Source organism: Nannobrachium achirus, assembly GCF_963921795.1.
Source record: "Nannobrachium achirus genome assembly, chromosome: 12".
In the NCBI taxonomy this organism is placed as follows: domain Eukaryota; kingdom Metazoa; phylum Chordata; class Actinopteri; order Myctophiformes; family Myctophidae; genus Nannobrachium; species Nannobrachium achirus.
The window spans coordinates 34366504-34392272 of NC_137832.1; the positions used below are offsets into that span (position 1 = coordinate 34366504).

General features: G+C 41.8%; 2 protein-coding genes across 3 annotated transcripts; one reads left to right on the forward strand and one right to left on the reverse strand.

Moving 5' to 3' along the window:
- Nucleotides 1–129: 129 nt before the first annotated feature.
- tctn2 (tectonic family member 2) lies at nt 130–8884 on the reverse strand. Of its 2 annotated transcripts, none has more exons than XM_080738202.1 (18): nt 8758–8884; nt 8417–8533; nt 8205–8275; nt 6751–6952; nt 6518–6618; nt 6069–6268; nt 5036–5156; nt 3730–3886; nt 3250–3330; nt 3022–3135; nt 2830–2904; nt 2168–2263; nt 1912–2029; nt 1715–1818; nt 1389–1536; nt 1100–1237; nt 456–544; nt 130–352 (listed from the first exon to the last, which is right to left on the reverse strand). In XM_080738202.1, the coding sequence occupies exons 1-18, from the start codon at nt 8849–8851 to the stop codon at nt 231–233; spliced, it is 2148 nt and encodes a 715-aa protein (XP_080594328.1). In that variant the 5' UTR covers nt 8852–8884; the 3' UTR covers nt 130–230. The 2 variants fall into 2 exon arrangements, with proteins under 2 accessions (XP_080594328.1, XP_080594327.1); XM_080738201.1 differs by having other exon boundaries at nt 1100–1243.
- A 465-nt stretch (nt 8885–9349) lies between these two features.
- LOC308296208 (tRNA (32-2'-O)-methyltransferase regulator THADA) lies at nt 9350–25582 on the forward strand. The gene is made up of 31 exons (XM_080739379.1): nt 9350–9474; nt 9573–9753; nt 9857–9943; nt 10323–10347; nt 10445–10593; nt 10962–11084; nt 11174–11297; nt 12099–12244; nt 12804–12888; nt 12974–13110; nt 13315–13512; nt 13643–14372; nt 14467–14619; nt 15343–15452; nt 15584–15744; nt 15836–16005; nt 16140–16310; nt 17202–17350; nt 17470–17607; nt 17698–17802; nt 18059–18259; nt 18374–18524; nt 19888–20137; nt 20633–20869; nt 21105–21309; nt 21945–22133; nt 22844–23094; nt 23208–23378; nt 23472–23741; nt 23842–24044; nt 25039–25582. Exons 1-31 carry the CDS (start codon nt 9356–9358, stop codon nt 25284–25286), a joined length of 5637 nt encoding a protein of 1878 aa, XP_080595505.1. The 5' UTR covers nt 9350–9355; the 3' UTR covers nt 25287–25582.
- Nucleotides 25583–25769: the final 187 nt, after the last annotated feature.

The following is a 25769-nucleotide window of genomic DNA, read 5'->3' on the forward strand; positions in this document are numbered from 1 at the left end:
TTACATGATAAAGCACAAATATTTTTGTATAAATATTTTATTTATGTATTTCAAACTAATCAGTAACATATTTTTATTTACACTATGATACATTAAACATCCTCTTAAATGAAATTGTTAACAGGACAATACAACAATATGAGATACACATTTAAATCCCTAATCTGTCCTTCATCTTGATCAGGACATACAGTGTGTCAGGTAAGCTCAACAGTGGGTCCACCACATTATCAACGAGAGGAATTGTTCCACGCCTGTCGAATTTGTCTCCATGGAGTCCCAAGGACAGAGGCAGCAATGAAGAAGAAAACTAGGATGAGACCCTTGGCCAGTGACTGGGAATATGGCTCTCCTGAAAGAGGAACAGAGCAGATAAATCAGTAATGCTACTGCCATTGTCCACTGTTTGGAGCGCCAATTCAGCACAGCCTCTGAGGGAAATATCAAAGTCTCACCTATATAATATCTGGTGATGGGGAAGGCAAGCTCAGGCCAGCACACATCATTTCTGTCACAGTCATACTCTGTGAAGTTGATTTGAAACCTAGGAGAAAACAAGGGGTCAAAAGGGGCAATGCAACAAAAACGGTCAGGCAGCTCAAGGGAAATGTACAAAATTCAAAGTAACTATTAAGCTACATTGTTTTTTACAACAAGGGTTCTTATTTTAGATTGTAATTAGAGAAAAGAAAAGACAAGTTCAAATGTTTTGATTTACTGCTTTCTATCATTTTAGCGATTTCAACTATTTCAATTTCAGTGGGTGGGTCTTTTTAGACAAAATAATCCCATTCCCAAGATGCACCGCAATCTTTCGTGGGCAGATGTGATTTATGGGGGCTAGTAGTTTGTTACTGTAAATAGTAATAAAGAAATGCCAGCATTGTTGTGTCTAGAAAGACATATTTAGCCACTTGTACGCATTCCCCCACCCACTGAAATCAAAACATTTCTAAAACCATAGAAAACAGTAAATGAAAACATTTTAACACTATTTTTTTCTTTTCTCTAATTACACTAAATTTCTCTAAAATATGAACCCTTGTTGTAAAAAAACAAAGTTGTTCTTGTATAAAGTTTTTATAATTTGAGAGGGCACCTGGTTTTGGGTGGTCCCGTGTTGATGGGAATGTCAGTGAAGGTGATTGAGGATGTCACAGGAAATGACTGATACTCCATTTGGTTCATGCATGGAGAGGAGTCACCTCCTCCACACTCCATTCTCCAAGTAGACACACTGTAACTGGAAAAAAGACACTTATATAGAGACATAATCTTTCACACATTTAACGAGACTCATGATTCCTCATAATCTTAACCATTTGGTCTGACTGAGGGCATATAGATTAATGAGCTTCTGTGTAACCACAAACGCAGTGCAGCATTACCTGACTTGAAGGCTGTGGATCTCCTTTTGATGAATACCATCTATCACCCCTGTGACAACACTGCTCACATGGATGTGCAAGTGCGACGGAATCCCAGAACATGAACTTGTGGAGTCTTCTGCAGAATTGCTTGAGTTCAGTGTTACAACTAGAATGTGTAGTGGGGAATTCAGAAAGGCATGATGATTAGAGACTGGGTGGCATTTTACTCTTCTGTCACATCCGGGGGATGGGGAAACCCCACCCTGACCCCCTAGTGTGAGACAAGAGCAAAATGTTATACATACAGTATATGTTAATACCATAAGTAATAATTATGTACTTACAGGTAATGTTTTCCCAGTCTGCCAGGCTTTGGGAATCTGGGGCTCCACTCTTTGCCACATGTGTGGCTTTAACCAGAGCACCCTGGAGAGAGGCAACATGCTCTCTAAAGGAGACAAAAACATTATAGTTTACACACAAATAATGATGGCATACATCAAACGTGACATCAAAAGAAAGCTCAGGCTCAGTGACTCACCTCAGATTGTTACATTGAGTCAGATTCTGTAGGCGGACCGGTAGCAGACATCCTGCTGTTGAGTTCTCCCCAAACAGAACTGGCCTAATCTCAGCAGTGTAACAGAGCCCACCACTTACTGTTGACAAAGGTAATTTACAAGTTTATACAGAACACCTCATATACACCTATATAATATGCACGAATATATACATTATTCAATGGTGTTATTGATGCAGCAATGCCAATATCTTCTTGCATGGAAATGTTGTATTACCTGGCTTCCAAATATTGATTGATGTTCTCTCTATGAATGTATTGTTCTCTGAAGTGTCCACAAATCCTCCAATAACAGGCCTTCCCACCTGATATCCTGAATAAATAGATATAAAATATTTGCCTGTAAACCAGTGGAACATGTTTATACAACATTGCAGACCTGTCCAAATGGTAGGTTGGCTTGTTACTGTGATTTGTACATACAGAAAAACATTATATAAACTGAGATGGCCCTGATTCATTTAACAAGAATAGACCAGACAATATAAATACAACAAATAATTGAGATGAAGGTACCCCATCAATGCAAGACACGTTTAAGGAAATAAACTGCAGTCAAATCAAACCTGTGTGTGCATAGATGCAGACTATAGCAGTGGTTATTTTTAGCCCATTACCCAAAAGAGAAATGAGATATTTGCCCAGGACCCAAACTAGTGAAAATAGCAGATCTCACAACACATCAGCTCTCACAACACATCGGCTATTTTCACTACTTCTTAAACATTGGTTTTCTAATTTATGGAATTTCATAGATTTCTATTTTATTTATTCATGAAATTTGAATGAAAATTGAAAGAAAGGATTCAACTGAAAGGAAAAAATGGGAAACAGTGGGCTACAGTATATCAAAATGTATCGAGTCTAACTTGCACGCACCTGGGTTCCCTGAATTTGGCTTGCCTGTCAATTCTCCGTTCAGAAACACAGAAGAGTACCTTGTAGTTAAATGCACTGTTGAAAAGACAGAACAACAAATAAGGTCAGTATTCATCAAACATAACACCATAATGTTTTAATGTGTTTAGTGTGTTATAAACCAGTTGGTAAAACGTAGTTGGAGACCCTTACTACTGTCATTGAAGGCGAAATTCCCAACAGTGCGTGTTAGCGTGATATTCGTAAGGCTGTTTCCTCGCCAAAAGAGTTTGTAATCCAATGCCACGGTCACATTCTCACAAAAGTCTTCATCAGTTATGTGATGTTTTGGGGAAAACAAAATAAATCAGAGACAATCTCATAATATTAAAGTTACTTAAATAAGTTATTATAGTGGTACATTTAGAGAAATATCCATACTTGTAGGAGCAGAGTCTGTGCTCAAGACAAAGTCACTAAGGTCACCAGCAATTTCATCCACCAAGTCTACTGTAACCACACCTGAAATATATTCCACCAAAAATGTCAAAATAATCAGGGAATTAATTATTAATAATGTGACTGAGAATCTTGCGTGCATGTTGCAAGGCACAGCGCTCAGTGCTAGTGTAAGGCTGCCCTTACTAGGGCAACTATCGATAGGTTACATTTTGATTAATCATTCAAAGGTTTGTTTTGATATTTTATTTATATTCTTTATAATCTAATTCCAATAGGTTTTTCTTATAATGGATTAAAATCAATTGGTCTGATTAACCACTTGATCAGACCAAGACACTTTGCTGGTGTCAAGCAAAAATAGTGTACATCTCTCCTTGTATTTTAGGATCTAATCCAGGCAAATCTTATCTTATTTTTAAATTTCACGTATTATGATTACCATATAAAAACATACCGTACCTCCTTGGCCATCCTTCATTTGAACTCTCAAATCAGTTGCTGTAGTCTGTAAAGGAGGTTGATCTGGGCAGGAGCGGAGAAGGGTCACACAATTTTCTTGGAAGTTTTTCAAGAATGCCACAGGAGCATTGTATGCACACTGACCAAGGAGAGAATGCTGTGGGGGCGCACTCACACGCACACGCACACACACACACACACACACACACACACACACACACAGACACACACACACACACACACACACACACACAAACCTTGTAGGAATGTGGATTTCATGCACCATAAAATAAAATATAAAATAAAATCACACCCGTGTGAAGTGGAGCTGTGTGTGTGTGTGTGTGTGTGTGTGTGTGTGTGTGTGTGTGTGTGTGTGTGTGTGTGTGTGTGGATCATGTGTACCGATTTTTGTGACATTTGAAGAAAATATGTAGGAAAAGGAGCAAAAAGTGTGTTTTGGAGAAAATTCAAGATGGCGGAAAATCTATCATGGCGCAAATGGGCGTGGCCTATATGGGGAGATGCGTCATGACCCAAGGAATCCAGGGAAATTTTTTTTTTAATTTTCCGACCTACGGTTCAAGAGTTACAGGCCAAAACGTAAAGTGGGGTGTTATGGCGCCACCATGCGGCCAAATGACACAATTATTTTTTATTTAATCCTTGAAATCATTATGAACCTCCTCTCCAAGTCTTGAAACTCTAGCCCCTATGGTTTGCGAGAGACAAATAATTGAATGTGAGTTTTTGCGATTCCCATTATAAGTCAATGGGGAAAATTAATTCACTAATAAATTAATATCAATTAAACTATAGAACCTTTCTCTTAGAAAAGTAATAGCCCACGATTCCCGAGTAAGCCGGTCGATTTGACATATGGCGCGAGTGTGTGGTGGCAAAACTGTGGGACTAGTGGCGTGCCGAAGTTTAGGAAGTTCAGGCTACATACAGACACACACACAGACAGACAGACAGACACACAGACCCACACGGCCACGTATAGGGAGCCTGTGCTTCACACAGCTCCAAAAACGAAAGAATGCCACAGGAGCATTGTATGCACACACTGACCAAGGAGAGTGCTGTGGGCACACACACACACACACACACACACACACACACACACACACACACACACACACACACACACACACACACACACACACACACACACACACACACACACACACACACACACACACACACACACACACACACACACACACACACACACACACACACACACACACCACCTTGTAGGAATGTGGATTTCATACACAATAAAATAAAATAAATTATAAACCTGTGGTATAGTGAAGTATTGATCCTTTAAGGTGAAAATTGGACTGCCTTGGCGGTAGTCATCAGTGGGAATTGGTGCCAACAACAAAGATGCTCGGAAGGAGGGCCCAGGGTTTGGTGTGCTGAATAGGTACAGTTTATAGGTTATCAGTAAATCTGCATTGTGTAATAAACAAATAACTATGTTAAACATCACCTCTACCTATCTCATGTGGTGTCCTGCAGGGGAGTATTCTTGGTTCCCTGACCTCTTTTCTTTCTCAAGTTAAAACAATCTCCTGGACTAGAGTGGTAGTAGGCGATTGCGTAATTACAGCCAAGGAATCTTTAACGTATTTATTTAGTTCTGCACTACAGATAATAAGCTACCTGGAGAAATTATGGCACTCAGAGTTTTCTCCAAGGTAAGTCAGAAAGTTACATTTCTTGCAAGAATATAATCTCTAGTGGATCAAAGGGCCCTAGTAATACTGGAATCAGCATTAACACAATGCAACTTTGACTATGCCTGCACATCCTGGTACTCCCAACACCATAAGACAAATCTTAAACCCCACTCTACTTCTAGTACTGTAGCTCAGAGTGGAGAACAGAGTATCACACATAAAAATGTGCATGGTCCATAGGATTGTTAACAATGTGTTACCCATTTATCTGTTTAAATACTTCTCTAAAGGTCTGAGACATCCACAATTGAAATACGCTCTCGAGCTTTCTTGTGTTTATCCTATTGACTAGTGTGTTCTTTTGTAATCAATCGTGCATACGATAAAGAACTCAATCAACACATGTTATTACATTATTCATTGTGTATTATCAAGTCTAAAGGCCCATTCCCACTGGGCCAGATAACAGATAAAAAAATCTCTTTCTCCAGATATTTTTCTATTCAAAGTGGATGGTAGATACAGATAAAAAAAAATACCTACCACAGATAAAATAAATATCTGGAGAAAGAGATTTTTTTATCTGTTATCTGGCCCAGTGGGTGTGGGCCTATATAATGGCGTAATATTGTTACATTTGTCTCTTACATAGTTTCTCCCTGATAAAAAAGTCCAAGGTATGGACTGTTTTCAGGTGGGGAGTTAACACATAGAAAAGGAAACCAATCAGGGGTGTTTTCAGCTGATTGTGCTGAGCACTGATAGGCTGGAGTAGGAGACACGTCCCCACCAAACGGCCCAGGGAAACAGTGGGATTCAAATAGCTTCAAATCGTCAAGGGAGCAGTCCTGTGAAGGCAAATTCAAATATAACATGAAACAACAATCTAATGCACACCTGACGACCCACACGTCGTTTACACTTGCACAATAGGAACAACTTTATTTAAGCAACTTTTCGGTCTATTATTGACCAATAAGTTGCTTAAATAAAGTTGCCCCTATTGTGCTAATATAACATGAACAAATACACGTTAACTATCTAAAAATGCTTTTAGCTATTATTTCAGAATATGTAATTATGTGAATGTCAAATACCGTATCACAACAGCAGCGTATATCACATGCTGTGGGAGTAAGGTCACAGGGACAGGAGCCCAGCGGATGGTACACTTGATTAGGCATAACTGTTTTCTTATCTGAAATAAAGAGTGACATTTTTGGTTTAGCATTGTTTAGCTAGACATCACTTCACACCACTGAATGAATACTTGCTCTGAATAGAAATGTCAGTGTAAAGGATCTGGGATCTGAGCTTGTATTGGACTTACCAGACAGAGGGCTAGTGGGAAGCAACAGGGCATATATCTTGACCTGGATGAGCAGTAAGGCCTGAGGTGTGCCTCCAAGGCAGGCAGACAACTGAAGAGTATCCAAAACACAAAGTGGTTTGGGACAGCAGTCTGAATCGGTCTCATTATCACCACACAAATTCAGGCTTCGGTTCAATCTGAGATGGACTCGGGTTATGGTCTGAGGCCCAAAAGAGAAAACAAATTGGCAGCATTAAGAAACATTGACTCACTGCTATTGTATATAAAAGCGGACATACAAATCGCAATCGTTGCTAGAGTGTTTGTACAATAACAGTCAGCTGCGTGTCTCTCCAGCAGAAATTACATTTTCAGGTCAGGATACCAATTTTATCTTATTAGGAGAGAGAAGTCATACAGGATACAGAAGCAAACATAATTGGAAAACTATAAGCTGAAAATATATCTTTGAGGAATTCTCCCTCTTGGATGAAATAGGCCTATAAACTTGTAACAACTTGTTTAGTAACGAGCTTGACGGTCCGTCATAGCTGAATGCTGAATGATCAGAGAATCCACCTGGTAAACCAAAAGTACCAGGTTCGATGGCCTCAACAATGTGTCAAAGCGTCACACTTAACCCCAAACCGCTCCCCGTAGCGCAGCCCCATTGCTCCTGTTACTTAGGATATTATTATCAAACATATAATTATCAAACATATAATTATCCAAATGTCTGTCTGTCTGTCTGTCTGAATGTCTGTCTGTCTGTCTGTCTGAGTGTCTGTCACAGCGTTTCTCTTCAGTGGCTGGACCAATTGATCTGAATCCGCATCACCATTAGCATATGAACACACCTGACATAACTGCAAAGCCTGTTTGTCACTTTCACAAATCGTATGCTGTATATTAGCATTTTTATGGTGTATCTACTATCTATTCTGCATCTAGCATGAGGCTTATCTATTCTGCATCTAGCATGAGGCAACATGTTTAACCAGCTGTGTGTGTGTGTGTGTGTGTGTGTGTGTGTGTGTGTGTGTGTGTGTGTGTGTGTGTGTGTGTGTGTGTGTGTGTGTGTATGTGTGGGGGGGTTGTCTGGCACAGATGTTGTCCAAAAATCATGCAGATCGGTACACAGTATCTCTGTAGCCATTAAACGAAACGGGTATTTCTTACATTGATGCTCCTACATATTATCATGTAAGCACCAGTTAAAGTTACTTTCCATCCCTCATATACTCCCATAACCCCATAACCCACACACTGCACATCATTTCAGGGCTCATATCTTTGAACGGGTAAGGGCTAGTTAATATTATTACACTTATTAGAGAGCATATAATCTATACTATAAATGAAATGTATAGAACTTACATGGATATAGATATGTACAGAACATATTTTTACATATCACTTACCCTTTAACTTGTGGTTATCACTTTAATTATAAATAATGCGATGCTTCTTACCTTTCCCACCTGTTCCGTTGTGACATTCCATTGTGTTGTCTCCTCTACACATGATGTTGGTGAAAGGCTTCCTGTAAATTGTAGCCAAACGCAGCAGATACATTACACATTAAATGGCATCAATTTATTGAGTGAGTGACAACCCTTTTGTATTTTGTACATTTTTAAAACATTATATACACAACAGACAGATGACTGGGTGCGTTATCTACCTGTGGTATTGGATGGAGATGTTGTCCTAAGCTTCAGAGACAGGTCCTGCGACGCGTTTCCGAGCAAGTATGTTGTGATCGTGGATCCAGTAGCAATTAGGTAGGAAGGCTGAAAAACTGGTTGAATACAGTGTAAGCACATTACAGAGTAAATGCATAGAATAATACCTAGGCAACGCATTTAATAAGTTAACTCGAATTATTACAACGTTTGCAGAGATATGTATCGTTCGAATGCGATATTTTAAGCCAAGGATTATCACATTCGCACGCTGGTTCACGCACAACGAGATAAGCTTTTTAGCATTCATTTGAAAATTAAGTATAAATGTAGGCCTTACCGAGGGTACTTTGCGTTTGTGAGAAGAAGAAAAACGACACTAAAACGCACACACAAAGAGCATGAGTCTTAGAAGAACAGTCTGCTTTAGCCATTTGTTCAGTTCAGGGAGCCGCCATGTTTGTAAACTTGTTTTAGATGTCTTGGCAACGAACGAATCCTGAACCAATCACAACCTAGAGGAATGCTTGTTCTGGACCCCAAAGAAACACGCTGACAGTCGACAGAACACCAGAGAGACACCAACTGGCTTGGAGTTGTACTACACGATAACACTCGAACACTTACATTTCATTGAATAATAAACATTTCATATCATATTACGCGTCTCTATTGATTCATAAAATCCCAAAACGATGTGTTCACAGACTTCACACCATAAAAGCTGCTGTATTTTCTGGGGCCGCTCGCTGGCTGCACCGACACCCATACTGCCACAAGATGGCAGAAACTCCCTGTTGTTCTAGTTATATCGCCGGTTTCACGTAGTAGAAGAATGGAACATTTTGACACACGAGGAAGGAGGTACCATTTGTAGTAAAACGTGTATAACAACCATAATAACAGCTGGGATATTTACCGTGGAATTTAAAGGAAATATGTTGTCGACTGAAGATCTGATGGCGAGTCTGCAAGACTGCATAACCACAAGTTCAACAGCCACAGATGTCAGCACAACCCTCGAACTCCTTGTCATTAAACTTGGTGAATGTTCCAGGTGGGGTACACAATATTTACAACTGAACACAGACCAATATCTCATCCTGGCGAGGGCTGTCAACTTTAAAAATCGAATGAATGTGACATGTTTAACAGGAGTGCTGTGAAGAGATGCAAGGAGAGATGTTTGGAGGAAGCCACTCAGCTGTTGAGAAAGATACCAGAGGCAGAGCTACATTCTTTGGATAAGAGTCACCTACTGCTTCTAGTGAAGCTCCTCATCTCCATGCAATTACAGATGATCAACATCTCTACAGCCAGTCGTAAGCTGGACCAGGTCAGGCTTAAATTCTAGATTCTAGAAGATCCACTCTGGTTAGTTTTGATGCATAGCTTAGTCAACAAGGTGCATCTTAATGAGTCTTCATTTTCTTTTGCAGATGTTGCAACATCTGGCAAAGGTGGATCACCAACTAGTTTTTAATGAAACATATCTCTGTTTGCACTCCATAGTCCACATTGATCAGGTACCGAATATTCAATTTATCCTTGTTTGTCAAATCTCCATGTATTCAGTTCAGTTCAGTTCAGTTTAGTTTATTTCCAGCTCATAGAACAATACATACATATGCAATGTGCATTAGTGCAGTATGAGCATAACAATCTTATTAAGAAGAGAAAGTCCAAGGCACAGGTTATCAAGTCCATTTAACATATTAAGGTGTCCATGATACTGAAAACGGGGAAGGGGAAGCAAAATGCTTATCGAGCCCTACTCCTGGCTCAGTTTGCAAGAAAAAGATAATTATATTAGTAATACAAATAGTTAATAATAAATGAAGACATTTTAATTAAAAAAAGATCATCATTGCATTGGCGATAACTTTCACCATGCTTTCTTTTCAGATGTCCATTGAGGATCTGCAGAGAGGTTGGTGTGGGTTAATGCTTATGATATATGTATAGTATTGCTGTTTGTAATTACATTCGTAATGAACTTCTCAACTATATGACTTTAACATTTTCAGCCTGCATGTTCCTGGAGGACAGCACTATTGGCCGGGTGGTGTGGCGAGAGATCTGTCCCTCCTTGTTAGAAAAGGTGGCTGAGTTGTTCCCCCTTATACTACGAGAGGAAGCACTGAGAAATGGACCTATGTGCTATGCTGCCGTTAAGGTACAGTAGTTGTAGACAGCAACTGTATGTCAGTGGTTCTCAAAGTGGTGTCCGGGGACCCCCATGGGTCCTTGAGGGGGTTCCAGGGGGTCCCCCAGCAAATAGTAGTTAATATAATATCAAAATCAGTTCAACCACTTTAACCCTATATAAATTGGCTATTTGAAAACAACTGCATTGTGAGTTTGTAGATCTATCTTCAAGAAATCCTGTATGGGGGTCCCTGGCACAAAATATTGTCAGATGTGGTTCCATGGCCAAATTCATATTAATATTGACACAAACAAGTTTGAGAACCACTGAGCTAAGTTATGAGTGACTGATTATAGTTGTTGTTGTTACTGATGTGAAACCTGTGATGTCCATAGGTTTGTTTGCAGGTGTTTCAGCTCTTGCCTGGTGAGGTAGCACCTCTGGTGTGGGTGAAGGAACAGGGGAGTCCAGCAGTCCAGAGTATCCTGCAGGCCCTCATGGAGATAATCCTGGGAAAGGTCTCTGTCTGTCTAACTTTAAGTATCAAATTACTGGTTGCCTTAGTTCTTTCTTCTCAGTGCCTGTGTTCTCTGTGTGTGCATTGCAGTGCTCCAATAGGGACACACGGCTGTTGGCAGGTACCGCTGTGGCCATGCTGATCAACACAGCACCAGAAAGTGGAGCTGGAGGAGGAGAGGCAGCTTGGAGTCTGCTGCAGGTCTCTCGTTTAGGTACAAAACCATCAGCATCAGTTCACATTATGAAAACCAGCAACGTTTTAAGATGTAGTGTAGGGATGGGACGTTAAGCGATATTATCGTTTATTGTGATAAAAAACACTCACGATAATCGTATCGTGGAGATTTAATTTATCGTGATATCATCCTCCGTCATGCACTGGGATCAATTCACCTTTAATTTGCCGAGCTGCATATCCGGTAGCACTTAAACCCTGTATAATTGGTAAAAGGTACTTATAATATACGTAGTTGATACATTATTTCTTTCACTCTATCAAATGTTTTTGCCAAAAAATAGCCGATCTACAAGCTCACAGTCACAACGCATCGCAACGCGTTGTGATCTTGTAGATCTGCTATTTTTTGGCAAATGTTCCACCCCAGGATAATGGATTTTGATTATCGTGATAATATCGTAAATCGCGATTTCTTTTGTCACAATCATCATGATATGACATTTTCATATCGTCCCATCCCTAATGTAGTGCTGCATTTTACTACATCCATGGAAATTGAGTTCAGGCACATTTTTATTCAATATCTATTTGACGAAGGTTGAGTATAGCTCATTCTGAGCGTATTGTGAAATATTATATCTGGGCAAATGTATTGTGGGGAAAGAAATCCATTTAGTTTGTGTCATGCTGCATGTCATCCCTGTTCTATAATCTCCCCTCCAAAAAAACGGAAAGAATAATGTAACGGTCATCGTTGAAAATGGATCTGCTGTGGGTACAGAGATAGATCAATGTTAGGATTCATGTTATTGAATTGATGCAATGCATCTGTTAGGTCCTTGGATGCTGACTGTTGGTGAGCTCCATGTGCAGTGCAACTCTCTGGGGCAAGATGGAGTAGACAGGCTAGCTGTGAGCAGGGGGCTGTTGACCTGCAGCCGGCCCCAGATCCTGCTCAGCTCCCGTGGGGACACTACAGAGGTATATCCAGTTCATTGACCTTTGTCTCTTGTGCTTCCCTTCCTCAGTGAACTAAAACAGGGGTCTTCAACAGAGGTTCTGGGACGGGGGTCCTCAGAGTTACTACAGGGGGTCCTTCAAATCTTTGTGTGATAGAAATATTTTTTGCTCCTTTTTTATATTAACCATATTCTGAGAACTTTAGCCAAAAATAGCAGATCTACAAGCAGCGCTTGTAGAGCGCAGCGCGAGGCGCTGTGAGCTTGTAGATCAGCTATTTTCGGCAAAGCGGTTTGGTGTAGAGCGGAAAAAGAGCAGACTAAGTACAGAGTGAAAGGTCAAGTTTATTAATAGGTAATGACGGACGGCTCAAGTGGTTAAATACTGTATCTGAAAACACAAATTGACATGAATCCAAAATACACAAATGATTGTGCTGTCAAACAATGAAACTAAATGCAATCTATGAACAGGCTGTGGGGGTCTCTGATTCATCTCTCTCAAGTCTCAACTAAGGGGTCCTTCCTTGGCCTGAAAACGTTGAAGACCCCTGAACTAAAATATATTATTTCTGTTCCAGGCGTGTTTACTCCTCGGAGGTTTGTTTCCTCTCATCTCTGCTCTGTGTGAGGAGAAGTCAGGCTGTCACTACTATGTCTTTGAAGGTGAAACATAATGTACAATTGATTTAGTCATGTAATTGTATACCGTATATGGCAAAATGAAGTATTAAGACTGTTCTCATTGCAGCATTGATACTATGGTTGAAGAAAGTGAAAGAGAGTCTGGTTGACATCCTGGACATGACAGGTGTTCGCCTACTAGCTGAAGACAGCAGTCTACGATCGGAGCTAGTTAAAGTTATCTGGAACAATGCAGAGAGCCCAGTGAGTGTGACTGACTTCATCAGATTACTCTAAATAAAAATAAAGTTACCATATACTGTGGTAAATTGAGTTATTTTAATTATTCTTATTGTAAGGATTTACGCACTCCTGGTTCATGTCCTCGAACAGGTTGTGTTTTGCCCATTTGCTTAAAATGTATATTTATATATATATATAACTCTCGTTCTCTATTTGTAATGGCAGGTGGACGGTGTGCAAGAGTTTGTGCACTGTGCCTTTTGTCTTTTGTTGGAGATCTATGAGATGGACTGTCAACGATTTGGAGACAGAAAGAAAGGTCTTTATTCTACTCTACTTCAACGTGTAATCAAACTCCCATGGGAGGCAAAAGCCAAATATTCGCCTCTTTGTGCTCTACTCCCATATTTGGGTACTGACACGGTGAGTTAAATAGTTATTTTACTAAAATGTAGAATAACCAATAGATAGATAAGATAGACCTTTATTTGATTTGGGGAAATTCAGATAGAAGGCATTGCTGAATTTGACTCACGTCTCCTCAACAACACAGGTGCTGGATAGATATACTGAAATTCCCAATCATCTCCTGAAGTGCCTCTCCACCAATCATCTGTCACCATGTGCTTCTGAGCTTTACAAATGCCTGATCCAGCAGCAGAGGAAGGAACTGTGTGATGCCCCACCGAAGGATTCCATGCCCACTGAGCTGTATTTTGCCAATCAGTGGGCCTTGCGTTGGAGGTCCACCCTTCTTGAGGCTTTGACCTCTGAAGTGACCCTTCTTCAGAACAACAGCTCAAGCCACATATTACCCTGTACCTTACGAGTCTTCCCTTCTGCTATGGAACCTCTGTTGGCCTTCTTAGAGCCGGCCACCCCAGGCCACCTCCATGCCTGGGCCTGCATCATGAGTTCCTGCAGGGCCACAGGTGGTGTTTCACCTTTGGCACTGCAAGGTGACTCAGCCCTGGAGACCCTCCAGTTGGCTCTCGGGACTGCGGATGACAAAGTCCGTCTTGCTGCCCTCAATGTCCTGTGTTGCTCACCAAAGACAAAGGATGCACCAACTTCAGAGGAGCTGTCCCTGATGAGGTCATTTATTACTCAAAATCTGAATTGTGAATCCTCACCTTTCCGGCAACATTTACAGGCACGAGTAAAGAGGTTCCTGGTTCGTATCAGAGACTGCTGCCTGACCCATGTCAGAGGACCAAGGGGCAAAAACAATGGAGATACCAACCTTGCCAAGGAAGCAGAGCTGTTACTGAGACAGGGAGTTGGTGAGAGAAATAAAAACTGTTCTTAATTACATACGGTATATAATAAAAATCACTTCTTTGGGGCAAGTTGATGGAGAATTCTTATATTATTTAGGTTTTGTGGATTGGTTGGGTCAGCTCCCATATTCCTATCTGGCACCAGGACACAGTTATCAGAGGAAGAAGACTGTATTGATGCTGCTTTCTGCAGTTCTGGAAACCTGCACAGACACCTGGAGTCCAGATAAAAAGAAGGGGCAGCCACCAGGTTAGTTTAATAATAATAATAATGCATAAGATTTATATAGTTAAATAAACAACTTTATTAGTTAAATGGTTAAAAACTGAGCAAAAAACAACTACATTAAACTAAGACTAAAAGACAGAAAGAGAGATTTGATTTAGGCTGGGAAAGCGAGTCTGAAAAGTTGAGTTTTCAAGGAGGCTTTTAACAGGGCAAGGGTGGCTTTGATACGAGGTGGGAATGAGTTCCAAAGGGAGAGGGCTGCAACTGAGAAGGCCCTGTCACCCAAGGTGTGTTTATGTTTTGTTTTGGGGATGACCAAGAGGTTGGCATCACCAGACCTGAGGGAGCGGGAGGAGTTGTAGTGTTTGAGGAGGTTGGAGAGGTAGCGGGGAGCCTGGTTGTTCAGGGCATTGTACAGTAGTTGGTGACCAGTATTTTGAAATCTATTCTGTGTTTGACTGGGAGCCAGTGAAGGTCGTGGAGGCCTGGGGTGATGTAGTCTCTGTTTCGGGTTGGGCTGCAGAGTTTTGCACGTACTGAAAGTTTCTTGAGAACTTTGGAGGTTGCACCGTAAAGGAGGCTATTGCAGTTTAAGAGCCGTAATGGAAAAGCAAGGCGAAGGCTGACATTTATTCTTGTACTCTAATGTATACCCAATATGGAGCATACAATGCCTGCTAGTTTGTCTGTATATGGCTTTAATATTATCATGTACTAACGATCTTCATGAAATATCTTTTGCAGTGAACATGGCCTCTCTTATTAATTGGGCCAGGCAAAGAGGACAGTGGAACTTCTTCTGCAGATCAAAACAGTTGGTCCTCATTGGCTGTTTAGAAGATTCCACTAATGAGGTACTGGTGCTTCACAATCCCCGTACATACGGACATACACACAAAGCCAGATGTACAGTAGGAGCTAGGTTAGCACAGCTCAAAAATAGATATCTGGAATGATACAATTTAAATGTTTTCATCTTTTCCAGATCCGAGAGCTCTCTGCAGGGTTGCTGTTGAGATTCTTCCCACTCAGTATTTCAGGTGACATCACCCCTGTGTTGTTCAGACGAACCAAGCAGCTTCTCTGCAGTCCTCGGGTACAGGAGGCTCAAATGGGAGCCCTGATGATGAAGGTGCTCCTCCAGAAGTAAGCGTCACCTCCAGTGTATGCAGTGTTCTCAGAATAAAGTCTTCTGTGCTAGTGAGCGCTAAGCTTTTGTGAACTCTTTCATCTGTAGGTCTCAAGGCCAGTGTCAGGATCTCTGGATAAACAGTGATGTTAATGAGAGCAGTTTAAGTGATCCCAGGGCTTCTGGTGTGGCCAGATACCTTGTGAATGAACTGGCACAGCACTACCTGACTGCTAAGGCTGATATGATGCTCGCTGCGAGGACCAAACCTATACATGGTGAGTCCCGAGTTCATAATAACATGGCAGCCATTTTGCACTCATGCCGTACTCTGACAGATTACGAATGTTTCCATTCTTAATCTGTTGTAAGGTACAATTTTGTGACCTTGTTGTTATGAATTGTGTTCCAGGTATTTTGAGTGCCCTTGAGAGGTGTTTGCTTGAGGTGCCCGGTGTTCTTTGTGACATAATCGACCGTAATCTGATTGTTGAGATACTGGGCCTGCTGGAGAATATCTCTCTGCTTCTGCTGGGTCTACTGTATGGGTGTACTGGCCAGGACAACACTGTTGACCAGAATGGTAATGTTTCAGTGTCCAGGAGAGAAGACTGATTTGGAAAAATGGGAGTTATGTAGCATATAGAGAATCTGAGATTGTTCTGTGTGTGGCATAAATTATACAACAAGCTGTTACTGTATGTGCTTTCTATTTTTGTTTTTTAATACTTGTAGTAATAATATATACTTGTAGAAATAGTAATATATAGTGTGTATGTCTGTTTGTCTGTCTGTCTGTCTGTCTGTCTGTCTGTCTATCCATCCATCCATCTTCAACCGCTTATCCGAAGTTGGGTTGCAGAGGTAGCAGTTCCAGCAGAAAAGCCCAGACTTCCCTTTTCCCCCTTCTCACGCTCCATCCTTCGCTCACTAGAGAACAAGACCCTGAGATACTTACTCCTTCAATTGGAGTACATAGTGTGTGTGTGTGTGTGTGTGTGTGTGTGTGTGTGTGTGTGTGTGTGTGTGTGTGTGTGTGTGTGTGTGTGTGTGTGTGTGTGTGTGTGTGTGTGTGTGTGTGGTTAAATAAATCACACCTAGTGTGAAGTGAGTGAGCAGTGCTATTTTTGAGTTAATTTTATTAGGCTGGCCAATCACAGGACATCCTGCAAAGCGTGGCCAATGGGACCCATGGCGTACAACAAACTTTGATCCATTTGTGCCAATATGTAGGCTGGATATTTTTGGAGGACTGGACAAAGCCAGATGTTGGAGCTTAGCTCCTTCCAGGAGAACTGCTCAAAAATCCTGAGTGTTGATTTGTGGCGATTGTGACAAAAATCATAAGCCTTATCCCAGAAAAAATCAATAAATCCAGAAGTAGCTACCAGGTTAGTCTGCAAAGATCCAGACAGATGGTGGATGGAAATGTGAGTATGGACTAGTGTCTTTAAATCACTGCATTCTTTGACAGATGTGCCCCCATCTTTCTGTGACATGGGGAATGCCATCAGTTCTCTGATAGCCCAAGATGATGCGGAGAGTCGTGGAGAAGGAGAGGAGTGTGTTCTGCTGTCTGAAGAACACAGCTTGGTTCTAACCTGCTGCTGGGTTACACTCAAGGTAAAATAGAAGTGCATGCCAATATATGCTATAGAGAGTATTGAAACACCATCTGACACCACAGATATGAATCTTTGCCGTATGTATTGTGGATGAATGTATTTTCTATTCTTCTCTAGGAAATAGGAATCTTTTTAGGATCTCTTGTGGAGAGAATCCTTGCCGAATCCAAAACAGCTCTATCACTCCTAACAGCGGAGGAGCTAAAACGGGCATCAAAAGTATTCAAAGACATTCTGCTTAAATGTCGCCATTGGGTAAGAAAGATATACTCATCCAGCCCAAGCCTTGGCATAGTTCACTTCATCCTCATCCCTGCAAAAACAACAAATGGTTCTCTCCACCAGGGGGCAGTGGAAGGTTGCTGTGTGGGCTTCACCAAATTATGTGCCTCTCTGCTAAGCAGTAGCAATCTGGAGCTTAGGGACATCCCAGCCCAAATGCTGAAACAAGTAAGCTCTCAACGGTGTCACCATGGGTTATTTAACCCATTTAGACTGGGAACCCCCATACGTAAATATGCCTTTCAATCGGGGAACCCCTTTTGGGGTAGTTGTTGCCATGTACAGAATACATAAAAATAATCTTTCTGAAAACTTAGGTGACGTTCTTTAGAATCGGCCTCAGGTTTAAATAAATGGGTTAATGATCCACCCTTCAGACTGCTACTTGACAAGTTAATTTCATGCTCTGACTTTCACTTTCCAGGGGCTACACGTTTTACAGTCTCCTCGCTGTACATCTGTGACGCGGCGAGCAGCAGGGCTTCCCATGCTTATCCTGTGTGTAGTGTCTGCAGAGGAGGCCAGCAAATCCCGGCCCCTTCTGGCCCACAGTGTACACACCTTACTGGAGACAGCTAGAACTCCTCTACCTCAGAACTGGGACCAAACACTGGACCTGCCTCAGGTACAAATGGCATGGATGAAAAATAAGAAACTCAAAAATGTCTGACAAACTGCAAATACTGTACATACAAGTTGTACTGTATGCAAGCTCACACATCCTATCCATTCTACATAGGTGAGTGCAGTCCACACTCTGCAGGCCTTGGTGCGTGGCTCTGGGCTGGGAGTGGCCATCCTTCAGTTTGCTCCTGATATAGCCATCTTGTCCCTCACTCTGCTCAGTTCTCCTTGCTGGGCGATGAGGAATGCTGCCCTGCAGTTGTACAGTAAGACGTTAATTAACCTGGGTGTGTCTGGAGCTTGGGGCGACAGTTTCCAATACGATAAACATTGTGTTTTTATTTAATGTACCAACCCTTTTTACTTTCTAGTCCAGGGGTCTTCAACATTTTCAGGCCAAGGACCCCTTAGATGAGAGAGAGATGAAGCAGGGACCCTCACAACCTTTTCATAAATTCCATATTGTTTCATTGTTTGACAGCACGATCATCAGTGTATTTTGGATTCATGTCAGTGTGTGTTGTCAGATATTTAACCACTTGAACTGTCAATACTTAATAAAGTTGACCTTTCACTTTGTACTTATAGTCTGCTATTTTTACCCCCTACACCAAAGCTCTTTGCCGAAAATAGCCAATCTACAAGCTCACAACGCGTTGAGAGCTTGTAGATCTGCTATTTTTGGCTAAAGTTCTCAGAATATGGACACTATAGGTTCAAGTGGTTAATATAAAAAAGGCGCCAAAAAAAGGTTTCTACCACACAAATATTTGGAGGACCCCCTGTAGTAACTCTGAGGACCTCCTAGGGGTCCCAGACCCCCTGTTGAAGACCCTTGCAATACGATAAACATTGTGTTTGCCAGACCCATGAAATGGGTAGGCCTACATAAGCAAATGTCGGTCTGTCCCTTTTCTATATAAAGGGTATATATGATGATGACATGATGATGACATGCCTACAAAAGGCATGATGTCATAAATGATGATGACAGACAGGGGGTCTGGCACAACCAGGTTGACCTGGTCTAGTTTTATTTGATGTACCAACCCTTTTTTGAAGCGGTGGAAACCGCTTCCAATGAATGGCTTTGTGTGTATCACGCCCATATATGGTCATTTCAGTCCAGAATGAACAGGTTTTTTCAAAAACAGAATGTCCGTTACCTCCAATGAATGGCTTTCTGTGTATCACGCCCATATATGGTCATTTCAGTCCAGAATGAACAGGTTTTTTCAAAAACAGAATGTCCGTTACCTTATGTCCATATATGGTCACTCCAGGCCAGAATGAACAGGTCTTTCCTGTCCCGTACGTGTAAAATATCAGTCCAGAATGAATAGGCTTTTTCAAATATGCAATAGGTCTCACTTATTGCATAGGTCTCACCTATTGCATTGGATTGGTGAAGCTTCACATGACAATTCAACCCTATAGGTAATAGCATGGTTAACTTTGCTATAGTCAGCATGGAGAGGAACATCTACAATTTGATCGTCTCATCAAATGACTTGGTTTCATGTGCTATTGGAGGTTTTATCTGTCCACCGCTTCACTTCGAACCGAGGTTCGTCTTGTTACTTTCTAGTCAGATATCTTCTAATGCTAATTGAACTCACTTTATTACAGGTTCTCTGTGCTCACGAATGGTTGGCCAGCAGCCTGGGGGTGAGGAAGGCTCTACGCAGCATGCCATGTCTCCCCCTGCCTTCTTCATCCACTACCCTGCACTGCAGCCCTTCCTTCTGCAAGAGCTAAAGGGGGCAGCACAAGACCTCCATGGAGCGTCCGGGGAGGCCAGGCTATACCTCCACCCGTCCCTCTACCCTGTCCTCACACTATTGGCCAAACTCCAGCCTGGCATCCCAGACATGACAGGGTGATTGTAGTTTGCACGTCATGTAATCTGCTTGAGCTAGATCATCCTTTAGTTTAGTCTTTCTGTATTTTTAGGCCTTCACAATTTATTTAAAAAAATCTTAGATTATGATTTTCTGTTTGACATTGTGAAACCTGACAATAAATTCAGATTCAGCTCATATTTGATCAGCTTTTGCACCTAGTCAACTCATCTCCCCATCCATCCGGCACACGGAGGCACGACAAAATCACTGAGGCCACTACATACAGTTCCAAAGATAGGGCACGGATCAACACAATGAGCAGCAAAATGACAACTCATAATTAGCAACAATGAGGATTACAATATCAAGCTAGAATAATTGTGATAATAATTTTAGCCATGGAGCTCGTTATGTATTATGTTACATTGAAATCATCTGAGCTATTTCTCATGACAATTATTGTATTGTATTGCTTACTCTTCTCATGACCTGGCCTGGTATTTGGATCTTGTCTGGTCTTTCTTTCCCAGAGCTCTGTCAGACTTCCGGGCTCCTTTACTCCATTTGGCTGCCAGCCCCATCTATAGTGTCAGAGTGATGTCCTCCAAGGCCTTGGTTGCCATGACTCCTCCGTCAGAATACATGAACAATATCCTCCAATTGACAGCTGAGCTGCTGTACTCCCAGAAACCCTCTTGTCACAACCAACTCCATGGACAGCTATTACAGATCAAAGCCATTCTAGACAGAGCTCTATGCACAGACAGGTAAGCCATCGTTTATTCCTTCATGAGCTGATGGTTACCAGTTAACACTAAAGATGTCTATAATATGGTGTGCTGTCAGGTGTCCTCATGTAAGCCCAAAGTGAATTTGTAAACTAAGGTTAAAAACAATGTGCTTTTTGCTAGTGGAAACTGGACATTCTGTGGCATACAGTCGCATGGTCATCAACACGTGGCTGTGGTAAACACTTTGAGAACATCATGTAATTAATTGTAGGGCCGCTTCAGCTGATCTGTGTGAGGTGGTAAGCAGAGTGGAAGACTTGATGTGGCTGTCGACTGGAGCCCAGCACTGTCCCATGGTGAGAGGGGCCTACCTTGGAGTAGCACACTCACTGAGAACATTCTGCTCTGAGGCCTTCCTGCTCAAGATCAGTGACACACTTCTGCGTGAGCTACATACACCACAGCATAGACTTCAGGTATACTTTGCTATACTATACTTTACTCTCTTCTCTTCTCTCTCAATCACTCAATTAAATTCAATTCAATTCAAATCAATTTAATTCAATTCAATTCAATTCAATTCAATTCAATTCAATTCAATTCAATTCAATTCAAAGGGCTTCATTGGCATGAGAAAACATACGTTTACATTGCCAAAGCAGAAGTGTACATAATACAATACACTCACTCACTCACGCACTCACTCACGCACGCACGCATGCACGCACGCACGCGCGCGCAACTATCTATCTTCTATCTACTTTCATAACTGTCATTGCAGTGTCTTACTGTGTTTAATGTTTTTAACTTTGTTGTCTTGTCACATATGTTAAGACGCTCAGAAAACCGGTCAGTCAGTGCTGCGACGCACCCTGGATGCATTCCAGCACTCTCTGATCGTATTTACAAATGCACAAAATGGGTAATGGGGTGGCACCTGGACAATGGACACGCCACTGATGCACACATGTCACGCGCGCACACACACACACACACACACACACACACACACACACACACACACACACACACACACACACACACACACACACACACACACACACACACACACACACACATTTTTGATAAATCCTTTATTTCAATCCTACAGGTTGGGTCTTCGTCCTTCCATCAAAAAGCTATTCACTTTTTGTGTGCAGACCTAATGCAGGCTTGTCAAATATGGGAAGGTTTTTCTACAGCAAGCCCTGAATTGAAGTTCACATTGGTCACTTGTGTGGTGGATGGGTGTGACTTACAAGAGGCTAGTTTGTTGCAGGTGATCCAGAGGGTGCTGCAGGTAAGACATGATTCCTTCTCTCAAGTAGAGATTGCTGCATAAGCCCCTTTTCAAAACCTGTCCAACAGCTTTCAGTACAACATGACTTTGCTAGAACACAATATAAGGAAATCAAGGAAACAAAGATAAGCTTGAATATAATGCAATTTGAGAGTGAAATCAGCCTGGAGATCTTATTTTCCCCTTCCGCAAGAAATGGGTGTGTATGAGCTATTATATTCAATAATCTTGAATATTTGAACCTACACAGTGAGTAAAATCCAGTCAAATCAAACATTGTTTATATACCACACTTAAAAAATTAAGCACGACTGTGATTAAAGTCAAGGATCTGTCTTTCTGTCCTGTGTCATAAAGTTCTTTATAGCTATATCCCCTTTAGTTTTTTTTTTACAATTCCACTAGGGCCACTTTTCCATAAAAATAACTTTGGTTCTAGAACTGGTTCTGTTAGGCAGGAACTGGTTCAACCCCTGTTGAAAAGGGGATTAGTCACCCTTTATCACAAGATACGTTTTAGAAAGATATACTCCATGTATACTGTAGATACCCATTTCCGTTACATTTGGGTCAAATGTGGTATTTTATCACACTTGAATATACCCTTATTATATTTCAGATATTCCCTATAGAATCCGTTGCAGTCAGGATTATTTATGGACACAATGTCCATGTCAGTGCTAAAGACTGACAGTGTTTTCTCTGCCCAGCTCAACCTGAGGGAGGCACTGTTGAGTCACAGTGTGGAGTACCGTAGGACCTACCTTGCAGCCCTGGTAGCAGTGATGTCCTCTGGATGTCAGTCCGCCTTACCCCTTCATTCTTCTGTGTCAACTGCACTGGATGAGCCCATTCTGCTGGAGTGCCTGGAGTTGTTGCTCGGTTACCTGGAAGGGCAGAACGGTGGACCAGAGTTCCTTTCCTGGGTCCTTTCTGCTGCCAGCCTGCTGCTTTCCCAGAGGTTGGCCTTTACATTTGATGTATTTCATTGTTTCCTGCCTCTGTGTGAAAATAATTACTTTGAGACAATGAACTCCTCCTCCCTCACTTCATTCTTATCTGTATGTACATCAGCCTTCAGATTTCCATGTTCCAGCGCTTGTGCAGCATGTTGGAGGTCCACGGGGACCCGGTGGCTCCGGAAGCTCTCAGGATGGCCTGTGCTCAGGCTCTGTGTATGGCTGGAGCTCCCTTAATGAGACGAGCCCTGAAAGAGAACCACGCGTTCCTAGCTATCAGCACCAGGTACTGACGTTTAAAATCAGGTCTTGGATCTCATGATCTCTCTGCTACTTCCTTTGAGGGATAAAGGAAATGTGTCTATTTTGTTTTGTGCAGGTTGATCAACACAACCCTCTGCCTGTTGCAGGATGAGAGCCAACAGGTAAGGATGAAGGCAGCTTGTTTCGCTTCCATGCTCTACCATGCCAGAAGAGGAGGAGCAGGCCAGAGAAACATATACCTGATGCAGGTCAATCAGGCAGTGCCCTTCTTGTTGGATCTGCTAGTGGAGAAATACTGGGATAGTCCTGGGACATTGGAGGTGCTGCTTTGTCATCTGCCTGAACCTAACCTTGGAGCTGTTTTGAAAGAAGCCAATGAGATGGGGTGTGTTTCCTCACCCAGTCAGTACTCTCATCTAGACAACATTTGTATTATGACAGATTCTTCTTATATTGCTCAATTGTTATTTTTTTACCTTCAACAGGTGTGCCAGTCTGTATGAGCAAGATGAAGCCAATGTGTTTGCAGAGCCCTCCGTGATGTCTGCATGTCTGCTTCCTTACCTGCTCCAGATTGTAAACAAATACTGTCAGTCTGTTGCCTTGGCAGAGAGACTCAGATTGTGGGCAGAGGAGAATGTTGCGCAGATCCTAGAGAACCTTGCAGTCTGCAAAGACTTTGAACCAGGTAAAAAAAAAATCATTCATTTAACCTCTTAAACCCTACTGTATATACTTCATCGAACATCAAATTGTGAAAATAGCTTGTCTACAAGCTCACAACGCATTGCACCCCAATGCATTCTGAGCTTATAGATCTGCAACAAAAAGAAATTGGCGCTGCGCCCGTGGTCTAGGCGCATACCACATAGGCTCTGATGCCTGACAGCGTGTCGCAGGTTCAAGTCCCGTTCCTGGCGACCTTTGCTGCATGTCACTCCCCATCTCTCTCCCCATTTCAAGAAAACTTTTTGAAATTCTTGCTTATAATGCCCAAAATTAGGGATGCCAGGTTGAAAGTTGTTTGTGGACCATTGGTCTGGCATGGCCATTTTCTAAAGCATACTGTTTTTATCCCCACCGGGGGCGGGGATTATGTTTTCGGCCCCTTCAGTCTGTCAGTCTGGAAACAAACAGTTGCCAACCAGTCCTATTTCGTACAAAAAATGCCATATACCATGAACGCACCATCCAGTCATGTAGACAGCACTTCCAAAACCGCTTCATTTCTGCCCATCGTACAGACCCTATTTCTCCCTCACCTTCCTCATGTCCTAACAGCTGCACCCCATAACAGCCCCTGGCGGGGATCTGCACTGTGAGGAGTGCACTTTCTAGTTTTTGCCACTGGTTAACATTCATCCCAGTAATGTCTGAAAATCAACTTGCAAAGACTTGAAACTTGTTTGAGATAGCACAGTGACAATTCTGTCACCATTATATTTTGTCAATATTATGTTATAATCCATTAGAAAGCTAAAGTAAAAAAAAAAAGTAAAAAACGCCAGTATGCTTCAGTAAGTAATGTCTTGTTTACAGTGAGATGTAGCTAAACTTGCCACATCACTGGTATGGTGCCTTGTTATACTCTAGATATTGATATGGAAATGGATATCATAATCAGTTTATAAGTAGCTATGATGTTACATGTTGTGTGTTAGTATGTTCTTTTTTCTCTGTAGGTGAGACCCTGAACCCGGGATGGCTGGCACTTCTTGTGGATTCTAATTTCCATGGCACCCTATGTGGCCTCTTCACCAGGGCTGCTCTCCTTCTCAGGCTGTTGCATATTTCTGATGATGTACGTTACCTCTGTGACCCGTTGACCCTAAAGACAAATGTGCAAGATATTTTTAAACGACTCAATCTGAATGGGGTCCAGTTTTCTGATGTCTTCACTGCTACTGTGGCAGGAGACTTGCCAGTTTAAGGAAATGTAGTATGCTCCTCCATTCCATTTTTGCATGCTCAATGATTGGATGTTCCAGGAAAGCCTATGGCAGCTATAACAACCAGAATGTGTCCTGAATTACAGCTGCTGATTCTGCAGTGCAGTAGCTCTAGACAGAGATGACTTATGTAAGAGACCACTGACTGTAGACAGCTGAATGCGTGATCACATTACCTAAGCTGATGAGAGGCATATTGCTAGTGTGGAGAATTGGGGACATGGTACATATATGAGAGCTGTACTATACAGTGTACTGATCTGGAAAGGCTCTGTTTTATGACAATACTCGGGTATACAACATATAGAACTTAGTCTATATGGCGTTTTTATTCTATTCATTCTTGATACACAATGTCATCTTTGCTTGTATGTATAATAAAGAACTGAGTTGAACTGGTTGCAGATGACTCTGCATCTTTTATCTTTGACATGTTGATATCGCTTTTATCTTTGCCAAGTCTT